The sequence below is a fragment of the Serinus canaria genome, chromosome 23 (assembly GCF_022539315.1).
Source record: "Serinus canaria isolate serCan28SL12 chromosome 23, serCan2020, whole genome shotgun sequence".
Lineage (NCBI taxonomy): Eukaryota > Metazoa > Chordata > Aves > Passeriformes > Fringillidae > Serinus > Serinus canaria.
The window spans coordinates 6,345,992-6,363,869 of record NC_066336.1 but is presented as its reverse complement, the minus strand read 5'-3'; the positions used below and the strand labels follow the sequence as shown (position 1 = coordinate 6,363,869).

General features: G+C 48.1%; 1 protein-coding gene across 8 annotated transcripts in view; it reads right to left on the bottom strand.

Annotated features, from left to right (window-relative positions):
- The window catches only part of PHACTR4 (phosphatase and actin regulator 4), a 50,303-nt gene that overhangs the window by 6,668 nt on the left and 25,757 nt on the right, over positions 1–17,878 (bottom strand). For 5 of the 8 annotated variants that reach the window (XM_050983228.1, XM_050983231.1, XM_050983229.1 and 2 more), the window contains 5 exons: positions 6,686–6,862; positions 6,170–6,250; positions 4,040–4,204; positions 3,551–3,910; positions 45–630 (listed from right to left, as the gene is read on the bottom strand). In XM_050983228.1, the coding sequence (XP_050839185.1) occupies positions 45–630; positions 3,551–3,910; positions 4,040–4,204; positions 6,170–6,250; positions 6,686–6,862 (1,369 nt within the window). Of the gene's footprint in view, positions 1–44; positions 631–3,550; positions 3,911–4,039; positions 4,205–6,169; positions 6,251–6,685; positions 6,863–8,269; positions 8,530–12,573; positions 12,909–17,878 lie in introns of those variants that run through there. The other 3 variants (XM_018923683.3, XM_018923696.3, XM_018923693.3) reach the window with 3 other exon arrangements.

Genomic DNA, 17,878 nt, shown 5'->3' with positions numbered 1-17,878 from the left:
TGCAGGAGCTGGGAGAGCCGGCACACATACAAGGAAGTACTCACACTTTGAGCATCTCAATGGTGACAGGCAGGGATCTTGTCCTCCCCAGAGTGCCATTGTCTTCTCCAAAACCATCGTTCTCAAAGAGCAACGAGTGAGCCCTGTGGGACCCCTCGGGAGGTGGGGTGACAGGCAGAGGGCTGGCCAGAGCCTGCTGGATACGAATGTGCAGTGGGATTTGAGGCAAGCGAGGCAGCACATGGGGTTCACCAAAGCCTTGTTCTGCTGTCCTCTTCAACACTTCCATGGACCTGAACTCTTCAGGAAGAGGAGGAGGCAGAGGAGTCTCCTTGGGCAAGTCCAGGGAGCACGGTGGGTCTGGGACAGGGGTGGAGGTGGGCAGGGCCACGCGTGGAGGTTCAGGGGGTATGTGGGTGGGCAGCGGCGGCGAGGGCGAAGGTGGTGGATAAGCTGAGGTCATGTGCACTGGAATTGGTGCAGGGCGACTTGCTGTCACTGTCCTGTCGTTTGGGGGCTTAGAGGTGACAGCCTCTGACGTGTTGTTAGGCAGAAGGCCTCTCTTTGGAGGGAGAGGAGGGGAAGGCTTGGACAAGGCTGTACCACTGGTCATTACTTGGGAAAGTTCAGCTGAAAATAAAAACCACAAAAGCCACAATGTTTAACAGGGCATTTTCCAGATAACCTTCACCAGTGTGGAAAAAGCATGGCAATGCACTCAGAGCCATGGACTAAGCATTCTCTGCTACTTTTTACTGGAGTATCATACCAGAAATAGTCAGGTTACAGGGCCCTAGTTTGTCCTTCCAGCAGCAAAAGAAAGACTTGGGTGAGCAGCCAAAACCAAGCAGGCTGAGACAGGTTTGTGCATCCTGCTGCTTCAGAGAGAGAGAAATGGCACCAGTCCTTGAAAGACAGCACAGGAGCCTGCCCAGAAATGCAGTTATGTGGGCACTTTATGGCTGTATTTACAGCATAAAAGGAATCCAAGACATCCAGGACCCCCCAGACTTCAGTTGTGTTAACGGCTCCCCTGCACATTAAAGAACCTCTTGGGAAGACTCAAAAAGTCTTAATGTCTTATTAAGACATCTTACCAACTCCTTCTGGCTTTTGCTCAGAGGCAAAAATCAGCACAGCTGCAGGCAGCAGTGTGCTTCCCCCTGTGTTTATCCATCAGACCCAGCCCAAGAACACCCCACTGCCAGCAATCCTCAGGATGAGATTCTGCTTTACGCCCTCTGAACTCTGTTCTTTAAGCCCCATATAAACTCATCTGCCACTACAAAGTAACTAGAAAAACTTCAAAAGATACCTAAAGTCTTTAGTCCTAAATATTTGTCAATTGATGGAGAAGAGATGAAGAAATAGAGACATGAAAAATGCCTGCAGTGGGCAGTCACAGCATCCTCAAACCCCCCCTCTGTTCCTAGGGAAATTGCAGCAGTAAAGACTACTGCTGCTTTAGGAGTTTGCAGTTTTTAACATCCACGTATCCACGGCTTCTGGGGCTCGTAGAGGCTTTGCCTAAAGCGGCTGAGACTTGCTACACGTCTCCCTGGAGCGGGTGGGTGACACATGGATGCCCCCAGAACAGAGCTGGGGGATTCTGCAGTGCAGACACCACGAGAGGGTGCTGCAAGTGGGAGAGCTTCCCAAGATAAGGTCACATAACTGGAGAAAGGTGGGCACATTTGTGAGATGCTTAGCATTTTTAGACTTTCCCCTTGTAGATTAAGGGCCAGATTGTGTAAAATAGAGTGTCCTCAGCTCCTGCCCAAGGGACTCCAGTGTCTCCTGAGCAGCGCTTCAAGCCTGGCAGGACCAGGCTTGAGGCACCTCTGGGTAAGAGCAAAATTTGAAAGGGAGTGAGGAACTGGCAGAAGAAAGCTGCTGCTTGAGACACCAGAACTGCTCAGGCAATGAGCATCTTGGGGACAGACCTGCACAGTAACTCCCTCCCAAACCTCAGGCTGTTACAGTGGCACAAAAGGACTCCCCTGCAGTCCAAAGAGCAGGCACCAAAGATCTTTGGAGAGCTCAGAAAGCCAATTCCACTCCTGCTGTTCAACAACAGTGACAACACAAGGCTCACACAGCAACACCGCAGCTCCAGGTCCACTGTGCCAGACAAGAGGGCTGTGGAGCCTCCTCCACATCTGCGTTCACACCCAGGGAACAAAAGAGAACTGCTAGTTCTTTCCTCCCCTGCAAACCCCACAGCTGCTCCCAGCCCATGCTTCCTGGGATGAGGCAGGATGGCTCTAAACACCTTGGATACACTGCTGTTTCCAGCCACATTTTTTGTTCCACAAGTACCTCCTCTAATTAGAGCTGGGGCATTTCAAATGCCACCTGCAGTGTGTGCAAGCAGCTTAAAGAAAACAAGAAGGTATTTCATGGAGTGCTCAAGAATGGTCAGGCTAATCAAGCTGGTCTGGCACATGGGGGTTGTTAATACCATACCAAGGTCACTTGTAAAACCTGCCAGAGCAAGGCGAGCCCCAAGCAGAGCAGAGCAATCTGTCCACACTGAAAGCAGTGGCCCAGGCTATTTCAGATGCCAACTTGCACATCCAGCACTGCCTCTCAAACCACACCTGGGTAACACCTCCAGTTTCTGTGATAACAGTGCAAACCTGTCAGATTGATCTTCTCAGGAGCCTCCCTCCTGATCTGTGCTAACCTCTGCTAACCCTGTCCAAAGATTAGGAGGTGTCTGTGAAAGAACTGCCTGAAACACCAACAGCCTATTGCTGCACGGAAGTCATACCAACTCTCAAAATTGCATATTTAAGATCCCCAGAGCTCCCACAGAGAACAGAGATTAAATGAGCTTTAAGAAGCTCTCACCAAGTCTTCTGCTTGGAAAAACTGCAGAGATAAAAACATTTAATTCTCTAAATGGGAAGATTCAGTTCAAATTACAGTTGAGCTGATTTATCCATGGAACAAGACATAGGGACAAGACTCATATGTCAACAGGCCAGCCACAGACCTTAGAGGAGCTGCCTGAGTATAACCAGGGAAGTCTGAATTATCCCTAAGAGCTCCTGCCCTAAGTGGAAACCACATGGCCTGGCAGTGACAGCCACGCCAGACATTGTCTGGTGGGATGTGGATTCTTTGGGTTTGTTTCTTGGGTGGCTTTTTTTTTTTTCCTCCCAAAAGCAGCTGAAAGAAGGAATTGTCACTAACCACAAAACCTCATCCACCATTCCCAAAGCCCAGTCCCCAGTGAAGCATCAACATTCAGACACTGTCTCTCAGAGTTGACGGAGAAGAGGCAGGCAGGGATTCCTTCCTGCAGGTAGCTGTTGGGAACAGACTGGATGGCTCATGGCAGAAGACTCTAGTAATTACACGTTCCCAGAACACGTGTGTCCTGGCTAAACACTGGCAGATTTGAGTCCAAACTGGACTATTTTCAGGAAAGATGGTCAGACATTCTGATGGAACTAAAAATCTTCCCTTATGAAGGGAAGACAGCCTTGGAGCAGTGGCTCCAGAACATCTCTGAGTACATAAACCAGTTTATGGGGTCACTTACCTATTAGTGAGTTGCTGTTTCTGTTGACGGGTTTGGGAGGAGGGACAGGAGGCTGTTTGGCAGGAGCTGTGCTGGTTGTACTGGTGGGAGCAATAGCATTGGCACTTGCAGGAGCAGGGAGCAGAGTCCTGGGGGCTGGGGAAGGGGCAGCTGTGGAACTGACTGTCTTTGCTGCTGTGGGGGCTGTGCTGAAGGGGGCAGTTCTTGCAGTGCTGCTGGCAGGTGTTGGATCCTTTGCCTGTACTTCGTTTGCCTCCTGGGAAGTAGAGGGAGGTCTTTTTGGAGGAAGAAGAGGTTGTCTGGGAACATGTGGCTCCTGAGGTGGTTCCAGTTCAGGCCCAGGGTGGCTGCTGGAGGAGCCTGCAAAGGGAGGCAGCTCGGTTTAAGGCACCAGAGGGGCCCACAGAGGGAGGGAAGGATCAGATGAGAATTCAGAACTGGTTACAGGAGAATGTAAAGCCCTGATTTTGCACACGACTGGTTTCTTACCCTGCCTCTTCTTTGGTTCCTCCACTGGAACAGGCTTCCTAAGGCTGGGTGGCTTTGTGGCCTCTTCCTCCTGGCTGGGCAGGTTACAGACCCCAGGGCCCCCAATGGGGACAGTGTGGCCATTCTTCAGTGCAGGTGGGTTCAGCTTCTCTGGCTCTTCACCATCTGCAAGGGGATGGGAGGACAGAGAAGCAAAGAGAAAACACTGAGAAGGCAAGGGAGAGGAGAGGTGGCTGAGCTGAGTCAACCACCATGGAGTCACACCAACTTTCTTCTGGCTTCTGAAACAGCTTCAGCCACCTTCTGCACAGGACAGCACAGCAACCCAACCAGCTGGAGCTGAGAGCCCTTGATTTCATTATCAATGAGCAAATCACACAGCACTGTATGCTACCAAGGGTTTTTCTTCTCCCTGTCCTGTCCTTGCTCTTGTGTTACAGATTAGTGCCCCCAGTGCTGTGATGCAGCACAAGGAAGCTGTAACTGAAGTCATAAATCTCCAGCAGCTTTTGTATCCACCCTCCATCACAGAGCAGGCACCAATTCCCTGCTGCAGTGCAGATTCCAACATGAGCCGAGTCATCTACTGCACGTGCAATAATGGACTTTCATAGTCTTCAGATTAGCAGAAGCACCTCTGTTTTCCTTGTTTCTACCCTGAATTTGGCACAAAAATCACTGTTCAACCCGAAACATCAGCAAGGCAGATTTCCTCACTTTACCTTTGTTTTAATCAGATGTAATGACACAGCCCTAGAATTTTATGTAGCTCACTTTGACTATTTCTGCTTTTACAAATTCTAGCATGGAGGTTTCCAGTGTTAAAAGCAAGACCTCTTTTTGGAAAAGACCCCATCCAATCCAACTCATGCTCTTGAGGGTCCTGAAACTCCTAATCCCCATGAGGAAATACTCCACCATTCTTGGTAATTGCCCTGACAGGACAAATTTTTGACAGTATTACTCTCAAAGACTCAGCACCCACCTCTAAGGGGAAATTGCCCATTTGGACTGAATTTCAACTCAAGAAAACTTAAGTAAATACATCACCCATTTGATTAAAAATCTTTTTCAATTCAGTCTGCCATCTCTGAAGGAATTTGGGTGTGTGTATGACATCCATGCTCTCCAGGTGCTAGACCCCAGCACACTCTATTGTTCTGATTTTTGGTAATTTATTCCACTGCCCTCCTCACCTTTCCTCTCCCTCCAAAGTGCTACCTCCCCTTCCCTAACCTGGTGTTAGTCAGAAGCTTCCCAGGATTTCCCTTCCACAAGAAGCAGCCTCGGCTCCTGTGAGGAGCTGGTAGACAGCGCTGCCTCGCTCACTCACTGCCCTTCCCTGAAATGCAGCAGGCACAAACAGCAACAAGAGGGAGTTTCCTCCCCAGCCAGGGCTGAAACTCAAGGGATGAGACAGATTTATATGGCAGCAACTGCCTCTGGTTATCCAAAGTTTTTAGCAAGGGAGACAGGAACAGCATGATCCAACTTTCCTCACCACTTTTCCACATCACACAAATCCCAGCCAGGTGAGTGGATGGTGATCTGACAACTTATTTTGGCAGCATGATCCCAACTTGTAGACACCAAAGATGAAAGAAAAGGGGATAAGACTTCCTAGACAGCAGTGCAAACTTTAATATGCCTAGTGGTGACTATGACACCATACCATGAAGCATCTCTTGGATGATATGCCCCTATCCAAGCAGCTCAGAATTCTCCCATTTCTGATTGTTCTCCCAGCCTGAGCCCCAGGGGCAGTACCTCTCCCATTTGGAACAGCAGGAGATGGAGAGTGACAGTGTGATAGCAGAGGCTGGCAGGACAGCACAAGGTATCTGGAGCAGAACAAAGGGAAGGACGGGATGGGAAGTGACCACAGCACAGCCCTCCCTCCCTGCAGGAAGGTGTTCCAGACAGGCATTGCACTTCCTCAGCACCATCTTCTTCCCTGAGCAGGCTGCCTTCCTCCCAGGTGGGAAAACAGACAAGAGAGAGCATTGAAAAGGGTAAGGCAGACAGGAATTACTTCAGCAGAAAGCCACTAGATTTGTCTCCCAAGGGTGAGGTTTGGCCAGAGGGAGATCAGCCACACAGACACAGACAGAAGTTCGTTTGCAGACTCACCCTGCTCAGGCTCTTCCAACAGAACCCCTCTTTTTACCAGCTCCTCTCTTGGCTTTCGCATAGAAATCTTTCGTTCTAAAACTGATATTAAATTGAAAAAAAGCACTCAGAAAACAGAGCAAGCTTGAAGTTCAAGAAGGTTGTTTGTTTGGTTTTTTTTTTCTTTTAAAGAGGTTCTCTAGAGGAAATAAAAGGGCTTCAAATTTCACTGGTTTTGCATAGATTAAGAGGAGAGAGAAGGAACTGCATGTTCAGACCTGCATTTCACACTGCACTGCTGATTGTGGAGCAAACCCTCCCTCCCCACAGCTGCTTGGGGAACTTCTTTGAAAGAAAGGAATTAATCTGCCTGAAACTACAGCTCCATAGCAAGGTTTTTCTGAAGAGATTGCAGGTGCCAGCCCATCACCAAAGTCCCATTTTGGTTCTCACACATGTCAGCACTCAGGCTTGTGACAGCAAGCCCTTCTCAGATGGATGGAGGCAGGGACACCCACCCAGCCCCTGTTACTTTACCTTCTGAAGTCTCCTTGAATTTGTCACTGCTTTTCTTTTTCCTCCACTTCCAGGGTTTGAAAATCTTGCCAAAGCTTGAGAACTTGCTTTTCCTCTTTGTAGGAGGTGTGGTGTCACCTGATTCCAAAACATCTACCCCCATGCTGGCATCACTTGGGGCGTGATCCACGTCTTCAGCTGCACAGAAAAGAAGGAAAAGAATAAAGTCTTACTTCTGTGCTGCAGGTAACAGCTCCCATCTCCCACCAACCCACCCCACACTGCGCGTGGTGGCACACGTTCATGCAGAAAAGGGAACAAGACTGTCTGTAGCTCCACTGAGCCCTCACATCAGCTTGGGGAGACACAAGTGGGCTTCTCAACCTAAACAGGGCAAAGGAAAACTGGTAAGGGCCTTCCTGATGAGACAAAGATTACAGAACCCTAGAATCATTAAGGTTGGAAAAGTTCTACAAGATTGTTGAATCCAATCTGTGAACAGCCTCCACCTTGTCACCAGCCCAGAGCATTGAGTGCTATGTCCATTTGTTCCTTGGACACCCTCAGGGATGGGGCAGACTGTGCCAGGGACTGATAACTCTTTAAACAAATAAATTCCTCCTGATGTCCAACCTGAACCTTCCCTGGCACAACGTGATGCTGTTTCCTCCTGTTCTGTTCCTTGTTCTCCAGGGCAGAGCCACACCCCCTGCCTGTCAGGGAGTTGGAGAGAGTGAGAAGGTCCCCCCTGAGCCTCCTTTTCTCCAGGCTGAGTCCCCCCAGTTCTCTCAGCCACATATTAATTTAATTTTGCAGTGTCACAGCTTTGCCCATGAAGACAAACCACTTTCCTACATTTTCTCATCTTCATTTGGAAGCAAATGGTGCTAGACACAAGTTCATGACCACAAACACCTTCCAGCCCGCTGAGCTGACATTCACAACTGTCTGCACCCCGAAATCACCAGACCTATTCCAGCAGCTCGATATGCTAGATTTTCCCCTCTCTGATTTTCCTTCTATAAATAAGGGCAGCAAAGCTGGCCAAGAGCAACAACTCCACAGGAAAGCGACACAATACAGGCCTGTGCTCCACCTACTGCACAGGAGTCTCTGGAGAGCAGCACAAGAAGGACATGGAGGTGGGAAGGGACATGTGAAAAAACCAAACAAAAAAAACCCATCCCAAACTCAAAAAAACCCCACTTTTGAAGCAGAGCCAGAGCACAAAACACTTATTTGGGGACTATTGATCCTGCCTTGCCTGATGTTGCTGTTTTGGGGTGTTTGATGGAACACAGAGAAGCACTTACAGTGAGCAGAATCTAGCACTGCCTGCAAAAAAGCAAATCAGTGTGCACAAGCTGAAAGTGAAGCCATCTGGTGCCCACTCCATGGCAGGATTTCCAGAACCAGAATCCCTCAGCTTCAGCACTAGAGTCAGGAGCACTGCAGCCCTGGAGTTGTACATGCAATTTTAACAAGAAGTATTCACTGTGCTCAACAGAGCGCTCCCAAACTTAACCAGGCAGACATGAGCACTTGCCAAGCACAGGCTGGAGGTGGAATTTGAAGCCCAAGTGTCATCAAAGGCATTTCCCTCACCTTTCCACGGAGAACAGCGCTGAAGGCAGCAGTACCAAGCTTGTCTTATATCCACCCCTTCCCTGAGTTGCTCTGAGGAATGTCACTTATGTGCTGCCTACCACCCAAGATGTCAGAGTGCTGCACTAAGCGAAGTAAGTTATTAAAAGAAAACTCAACCATCAGCTCCAAGGATTAATGAAGAGCCCTCAGCACCCTGGAATGTCTCCATTTCCAGTTAGAAGGAGAATGACAAGCATTCCCCTGCCACTGTCCCCTCAGAACAGCCACGGAGGAGCACAGGACATGAAAGGACCAGCCGAAACTGCAGGAGACACACGGTACCTCCAAAGGAGGAGCAGCTAAGAGCAGAGAGGGTGGGGAGAACCCACATGTGACTACGCTTGCCAGAACCTCTTCCAGCAGCTCGTGCAGCCCAGGTCCAGCTGTCAAAGCAAATACCTTCCCAGGGTGGAGTTCCACTGCCAGAGTGGCAACCACGAAGGTGAACACAGGAGGTTTCGCAAGACCTTCACATCAAGAGCAAAGCACCCGGTCCTGCTGCTCTGCCTCACTGCTCCCTTGGCCCTATAACAACGGCTCAGAGGCTCCTGCTGAGAGTCAGGTGCTCTCCAACATGGAAACACTTGGTTTTGTTCATTTATAATCAGTTCCATGCCCAAAAGCAGCCAGGCAAGAGGGGGAGACCTGCACACTAGAACCCAATACTGTCCAAATAATTTCCACCACCCTTTTGCTCTGTGTAGAATAAAACTTGACATGTTACTAAACATTCTGAGACCATTCCAGCCCACTGCTCACACTGAAGCCAGGAAAGCAGTTCCTTCCCTGATCCTTACTGGGATTTGTTCTGTCCTGTTGTGCAGATGACAGGAGAGCCTGTCCTACCCTTCCACAGCACTCTTCCTTTTCCCATCCCCAATTACAACAGGGACATAGACATCTAAAGCAGTCTGTTGTGAAACAATTATGACACTGACGACTAATGAGCAGGTGGATCAGCAGCTGGAAGTGAGATTTACAGATCTGCATTCAAATAACCTTATTGTTCAGTGATTGTTCACATTAGATAGTGCTCACGGGCTGTGAATGGAAGGAAAGGTCCATTTCCAACTCAAATCTCCATGAAATGGCAGAGAGGACATCTCTTCCCCTTGAGGGCAGAGAATCCACCTTGCTGAGGCTGTGCCTCCTCCTGCTGTGCTCTACGAGGGTCCTTAAGCGGCTTTGAAATGCAAGGGGAAACCCCTCCTTATCCGAGTCATGCACTGGAAAACCGGAAAGGAACCACAGCGCCATGCTAGGGGAATGAAATGGGGCAAAAAAAGAGGACCCAGACTTGGAAGGAAGTGTGGGAAGCATCAGGAATCTGATGCCTTCACCCGACCTGGCCCAGCAGCAAGGCTGTGTCCAAGAGACCAGCCTCACCCTCACCATGGTGCCAGGCTGGAAAACCCATTTTAAATACATGGAAAAGGTGAAATGAGGTCACACAGCCCTGGGTGAAGCCAGCAGAGTCCTCATGAGAAGGTCAAGAGACTGCCAGCTGGCAGGTCCCTAAAGTGACCCCACGCCAAAGCAGGACCTTGTTCAACCCTTCTGGAAGTGGCAGTCCACGTTTTGGAAAAATTACCCGGAGCTGGGAGAGCCACACAGAACCCACCCTGGCAGCTAGATGCTAGGCTTAATGTTCCAACAGAACCCTGGTTGAGGAAAAATCAGGAATAAAATACATGCTGCAACTTCAGCACGTTGCCTGATGCCCCCAGAGGAGATGGCCTGGAACACTTGGAGCTCAGAATCCAGCTGGTCCAGGGACAGCGTGATGCCCCAGCTGCTTCCCAGCCAGAGCCTCCTGCCATTTCAGATCCCCTCTCCCAAACACTTAAGCTGTTCTGATCTCATTCTATCCAAACAAGCAGGTGAATTTGAGCTGTTTAAAACAGCAGATCTATGTTAACTCAAAATGTTTAGACTGAAATAATCTAGGGAAACGTCACAAAACTGGCACAGCCTGAACACACAAGAAGGCAGGAAGCTCCAGCAGTGCCAAGCAACTTGGGATGCAATTCCCTATTTCTTTGCCTCGCCACCTGGTCCTTCCAACCCTCCCCTGCAGATATGTTTTTGCTCAAATCTTGCAGTTAAATTTCATGCAGAAAAAAGCTCCTTTTCCACTGCATCTTGTGGTGTTGAGTGGCTCCATTTTTTTTTTTTTTTTTTCCAAAACAGAGAAACCATTTCAGTGGAAAGAGCTAGCCACAGTTGGTCTCTTCCACCCGCTGTGGAAGAGTGGTGATGTGCCACCTGCTCCAAAACTTAGTGCTTGGGCCAGATTCCTTCTGTCCATAAACCAGAGTTCACCCAGAACCTGATCCATCTCTTCTTGTAGGAGCTTCTACAGGATCCCCACAAATGCCAGGAGTTTCTGTTCATATGGAGCTTGCTGGGCATTTCTGTCTTTGGGCAAATGAGGTACTTCAGTGCAGCAACTCTTCTTAATCACCTTTATTTCCTTCCCTAAGGAAATACATACATCCCTGAAGTTCTCCATTAAGCAGGCCCACAAGGTGCAGGGGAAGTTTTGCAGGGAATGTGGTTGCTCCTTACACCCCCTCAGGTACCTGGAATACCCCGCTACCTGTGGCTCCAGTGGGACCACCACAGCCCCCAGCCAGCACCAAGGCACTTGCCACAAGCCTTCTTGTTGCCACCACACTGTGGATGCACTGGCTGGAGAGAACCCAACTCCTCCTTTCCCACCCTGCTGTGTCCAGCAGAGCAGTCAAGAATCTGAGAAGCTTCCAAGCAAACAGCAACAACTCAAAAAGCAAACACTCTTTGAGTGAAATGCTGTTAAAAGTATCCAAAAAGCACTTTGGGTAAATGTTTCTAAGCTTCCCGAAAACAGCTTTAAAAACTTGGTGTGTTTTCCTGAATGTCCAGGGAAGACGTGAATCCTGACCTTAAAGGAATGAAAGGTTGTGGTCACAAAACAGCCTCAAACAGTCCCAGCCCTCAGCTTCCCTGTGTTTTGTATGTTTCTAATCACCATAATCTTCACAGGACTTTCCTTAACAGCATCCTGACACAGTTAATGCAAGAACCATCTCTTCAAGTTCCAGATTTAATCAGTAGGAACCCTGAGAGCTGTGCCATGAAAAAAGACTTCAGGGAGCAAATGAGCAGTTGAGGAAACACCAGGTCTGCTGGCCCCAGTCTCCAGAAAGCACAATATCATTACACCAAGCCCACTTCCCTGGAAATTACCACTGTTCTTGGCATTTGATGAGAGAAAGAGCCCAAGACTGACCAGGTCAGTTTCTAACAGTGAATAAATCCAAGCAGAAGATGCTGTTAATCTCCACAGTACAAAGACAACTGAAGTTTTACTTCCCTTCCACTCTATCACATTATTTTTAGCAACTCTTGAACCAGACTAGATGGAGTGAACTGGTGGTAGGGAAGAGAATCACTGTTTTCATCTGATCCCTAGAAATGCTTGATAGGGTCAAAGTTATAGAAGTGAAAAATAATGAAAATAATAGTCTGTATCTTGCCAATGTCCATTTCTTCTTTGAAAATCAGAAAATTCCACTTTACAGATGAGGGTGAACAACTGAGCCCAGCCAGCTAACAGCAAGTGGGAATGAGAGAAAGGCAACAGTGGGACGTGGAAAGTCTCCTCACAGCCAGTGCCTCCTCACAGCCACAGTGCTGGGACCAGCACCCACGACAGACCTGGAGCAACACCGACCCCACACAGTGCTCGGGACGTGGGGCTGCTCCTAGAGCTTCCACAGTTGTGTTTTCCCCAGCCTGTTACTGAGATACTTCACAATGGAGAGGGAAAACAAGCAGGGAGATGATTGCCAAGCCCTTCTCCCCTCAAAACTACTGTAGCTGCCCCAAAAGATGGGTGACATCAATCACAGGGAGGCAATTCTTGGTGGCTTTGGTCCCGGCTCACTCTCGGGGCTGACTCCTGCCCCACGCAGGTGAATGTTCCCACTGTCAAAGTGCTTTGCAAAGGTAGTATCCCTGAATCCATGCCAGCCAGAGGCTGTCCCTTAGAACAGCAGCTTGGAGCCAGTCTGAAGACCACAGAACACGTTGCACAGTGAGTGTACGTGAAATCAGTAAGAAAGGAAGGAAATGGAGTTATTTCTCTGGTTTCTCTCCCCAGCTGGGCGCAGGTTACACAAGTTCCACATTCCACTCCTCCCAGCTCCTCAGTTTCACCTGCAGTGCTGGCCTGCTGCAGCCCCACAGCTCCCTGGTCTCCCCTGTCCTGCATTACTCACCAAAAGCACCTGGATTTACCGGTCTCGAGAAGTGCGGCTGCCCCATGGGATTCTGTTCAGAGCACTCTCCGGGAAGAGGTGGGAGGAGAACAGAGGAAAAGTCTACGCTGAGAACACTTCACCCTTTAAATGGTAAATCCACACTCTGGATGAGGAAAGAGGCTGGCAAGGAGGCGACTCCCAGCTCTCAGGCCACAGTGTCCGATGGTCCAGCACAGGTCCTGCTCGCCCTGTGCCCCATGGCTGGGCACTTGATTCTCATAAATAAGTGTCCGTGCCAGCTCCCTTCACACAGGAATGCCTGTCATTCCAGAGCCGAGCTGGCTAGGGCGAAGCTCAGGAAGGGGAGGAGACAGCCAGCCAGCATCCAGCCACTGAGCTGCACAATCCAAATTATCAACACCCCTCGCTCCTTCCTCCCATCCAGTTTAGCAAGAAGAGAGAAAAGCTGGGAGCGAGGAGAGGGAGAGCAGAGTGTTCTTCTCAGGGATGGGCTTGGAGAATCCGTGCACAGCAACACAACAAGGGGTTTCACCTCCCAAAATGGGATGAAGGAATTTACAGCCTACCTGTGCCAGCTAAACACAAACTAAGGCAGTCAGGGATGAGACAGCCACTTCTCTGAGTGCTCTGGGAGCTGCATTACCCCCGAGCAAAGGGAATTTCAAAGACAGCCTGAGCTGATATGTATCTAGCCAAATATAAAAATACAATTTCATGCAATTCCCCTCTCCACTAAAGTTACCAGGAAGCGTGTCTTCTCCTGTAATTTAAATTTAACAATGGAAAATTTAAATTTAACAAGGAAAGCAAAAGCTTAGTTTCTATTCATGTGTCACAGCTTGATGGTTAAGGTAACAAACATCCCCCTCAGCCATCTGCCTCACAATAAAAGATCTCCAAAGTTTAAATATGTCCATTTGGATTCCTTCATTTATCATTATAATTTGGGTTAGGACTTCTGTGAACCTACAATTCCTTTTCCCCATACACCCTACAACAGAGAAGCAGGAAAATCTTTATTCATTAGAGCTGTGGTTCTCAAGGAGCAAAGAGATACAAATCTGTGTTTCAAATTGCACCTGGCTCTGACCTTAAGCATCATTCAGGAGTACCAGCCACTCTCTCCTCTTCTGGGGGAGAAAGCAAAACCCCACCAGAAAACAGCTGACAACGTGCACAGAGCACCATAAATCCAAAAGTAACACCAGCATCATTATTTTCAAGGAAACTCATGGCCAGAAAAACCCATCAATCCATCCTTCAGCTCCACATCTGAAAGGAAAGGTGCAAATTCTGTCCCAGAAAACAAAATGCCAAAAAATGTTCCTGCCTCAGCCGCAGCCTGAAGTCAGAGCATGAGAGCAGCTCCTAAGAAACCCTCTGCTTTCAGAGAGCTTTACTTCACCACTGGGGAAAAATACAGGACAAAGCAACCTGCCCTCATTCCACTGGACATCCAGGATAAAAGAAAGCCCACACTTTAAGCAAGGAAGAGTAATAAAAGGCAAAATTTCCCACAATAATGAGAAAGACCATCTGACTTCTCTGCACAGCAACCAGAAGAAACCAGAACAACTGTTTTACTCCTCAGGGACAGGTGATGACTTTAAGATGAAGAAGTTGGAATAGCAAAGAGCTTTCTAAAGGAGAGCAAAATGGGAAACAGCTGATTGTCCCTTCAGCATTTCCTTTTAAAATATAGTAACGAAGAAACGCCAGTTACATGAAAATTTTATGTGATTTAAGGAGAGGCAGATGGCTGAAATAAAAAAAAAACAGGCAGCAAACACTCAAACATGGGATACATGGCCTTCTTCTGAAGTTTCATTTCCCCTCCATCCAGCCCAGCATCCCATTAAACCCCTGGCATTTCCCTGTTAATAATCTGTTTATATACATTGTAAGAGGAACTCTTCTGTATTGTTTCATTTTAAAATCTAATGAAAGCCATGAGCCCAATATTAGCTCCTCTAATAAAGGCAGTGCTGTTCACATTTCAGTTCACACTGACGTGAAATGCTACATTCACCCAGGGTGACTCAGACATTTGTGTTCCATGATTCAGCCACAGGAACATTAAAAAGGACTCCAGCATTATCCCATCCCTGCCGATGGAGCTGTTTAAAACCAGTGATACTGGGCGTTTTCCTTCAGAGCTCATCACCGGAGTCAGCAGGAGCTACAGGGCCTTAAAGGCTCTTTCACTCCTTTAGTGGGAGATTCACCCACTAAAATCCTCATGCAGGGACCACCTCACCAGGAGGGCTGGCAGGGAGGAGAAAAAGGGCAGCACCATGACTCTGGATGTGTTTTGTGGAATCATGGAATGGTTTGGGTTGGAAGGGACCTTAAAATCTATCTCATTTCACCCCTGCCATGAGCAGGGACACCTTTCACTAGACCAGGTTACTCCAAGCCCCGTCCAACCTGGCCTGGAACACTTCCAGGGAGAGGCAGCCACAGCTCCTCTGGGAAATCCATTCCACTCCCTCACCTCTCTCACAGGGAAGAATTTTTCCCATCTAACCCTACTCTCTGCAGTTTGAAGCCATCCCCCCTTGTCCTGTCACTCCAGGCCATTGTGAATGGTCTCTCTCCACCTTTCGTGCAGGCTCCGTCCAGGTACTGAAAAGCCACAATTAGGTCACCCCAGAGCTTCTCTCCTCCAGGCTGAGCAACCCCAGCTCCCTCAGCCTTTCCTCTCAGGAGAGGTGCTTCAGCCCTCTAATCAGCTTGGTTTCACCACAGTTTTTGTTTTCAGCTTTGAAAGAACAAGACAATGAAAAAATCTTACATGTTCACATAACAGCTGTGTCTGCCCAGAGAGATGAACCCTTCTGAGCAGTGCAGCCATCACCGAGGGCAGCAGAGCAGGGGCAGCAGGCAGGGAGTCACTCTGAACAAATGAGCACAACGTGACACTCTTCCTTTCCCCTTACATGGACTGAAAAGCCAGTGTGGAAGTGGAAAATGGGTTATTTATAAGGCAGCTGGCATCACATTGTTTGCGTCCTGCAGACTTTGATGGTTCTGATGAGACAAATGGGACATAACTGCTCCTACACCACATGACTTCCTTCATGCTTCCTGTGACATTTCCAAGAGGGAAACTCCTATTTCCCAGAGCATTCCAGTTAGTCAGCATGGTGCTCCACCTCAGACAGTAAAGAGCAGCAAGTCTAGCATGTCAGGGGTTTGGTGCCACCACCCATGCGCTGGAAAGGTGAGCATGCCGTGTCCCACAGCAGTCCAGATGTGGACCATGATGGAGCACAGCTGGAGGAAGAGACTGCTGTGCCAAGGAGATGATGGACAGCACTTCCAGCCCCACCTTTGGGAAGGTGAGGCCGTGCTCCTGGAAAGCCCTGTGGTCACAGCAGGTGGCTGGAACACAAGGAATGGGCTCAAAAAATCTTAAACTAAACTGGGCTTTGAGCCCAGAGGAGCTTAAGGCAAAAATATCCCCCAGCCTTGTTTTCCAGGGGAAATACAACTTCCATTGGAAGTAAGTTTTAGCCAGTACTGGAAAAGCCTCACCATCAATGTCTCCTCACCACTCCCTGCAATTACAACACAGGCCAAGTATTTTCTTGTTTACTAGTGAGGGAATGCTGAGGAATGTCATCTTGACAAAATTAAAGATTCAGTCACATCTCGGCTAACTTGACTAACCCTAATTTGATCACTATGGTGATTCATGGCTTTGCCATTTTGAGGCAAGGGAAACTCCAAAGCTGATGAACAATTTTCTGAAGCACCTTGAAGCAGCATTAAAAGAAAGTCTGGTCAGAGGCCAAAGGAAGCACACATATAGGATACATTCCAGCAAAGCACCAGGCATTAGCAAAGCATCAGCATGTTTCCAACAGGGAAGCATTAAGAGGCAGGATACCCATCTGCCACTTCCAGCTACGTTATTAGGACCGCATTAAGCAAAAACACTGAGAAGAAAATTACATTAATTACTGCATTGTTTAGAGAAGAAACAGGAATGGCATTTAGCTTAACTCTTGTTTAACCTTCTCCTGCAGCAAAAACTCAAGATACTCAGAGAAAAAAGTATAAACTGACATCACCTGAGGCCCCCTACTTTAAGACATGAGCATGAAAAAATCAAAATATATTCCCTTCCTTCCAAAGCACTGTCCAGCATGAGTTTTTAGAGTTGGTCCAGCACAGCAAACAGTGCTCTTCCCAAGAGCGTGGCTGCTGCACAGTCACATCTATCACAAACAGCCTTACAGGACAAACCCAACTCTTAAGACTACATCTCTGTGCAGACATTATCCAACATAAACAAGTCCTCCAGCAGAGTAAGTACATCTGTGCCACTTATAAAACCCATGGGACAAACTCTGGTTTGCACAACACTGCAAGCTAACAACAAAAGCTAAGAGCAAAAATATCAGTAAATATGAAACATCTAAATTCAGATTAAATTGCAATTAACCCTAAGAGGTAGGAGTATATTTAACTCCAAGTTAGTCTTCAGTGTATAGGTCAAGGTCCACAGACTCATGATCCCAAATTTCCCTTCCTACCTCTAATCCTGCAAGATGTCAAACTTCAGCTGCAAGCCTCTCTGCCCACACAGTAACTGGAAAGAAAGGCAGCAAGATTCCTCTGTAAAAGTTGTTTCCTCTTTTAAACGTTTCATAAAAATCTCAGTAAATGGATTTGTTCTTCATACCCAAAGCTGAAACTGCAGCAAACACCTTTGCCCTGCCAACCCAACGAGCTTGCAGCAGCCGCACTGCACCAACAATCCAAATTATCCTTCAACACCTCCAGCCCTCCAGTCTGAAGTTACATTTTTTCCAAATTACTGCACAAGCCAGGCAGTGCCAGGGCATCCTACCACCCCTCACTCGCCTGGCTCTGCTCAGGGAAGCTTACAAAAGCGCCTTGGTTTAGTTTTTGGGGAACACCCAATTTTCTGCACCTGCTCTGCTTTAATTATTGACTAGGCAAGGAGCTCCTGATTAAAATGCAAGACAAGTCTGGCACACAACCTCAGCTTCTGATCACCGCCCGCAGATATAGTTGGAAGAGAAACCCAAATTCCCTGCCACAGTTCAGGAATTAAAAGAAAGGGTGGATCAGTTTCACTTGGGGCACTTAAATTCAGCAAGGAAAATACTTTTTGTACCCTTGCAACTGAAAACTCTCACAACATTTGAAATTTTAAACCACAGCTTTAGGTTCACACACAGAGAGAAGGTTTAAAAGCTTCCTTTCAATTGTATTGTGTTTTTACAAGCCATTTCTGCCAGAGTAAACCTAACAGGTAATTACAGGTCTG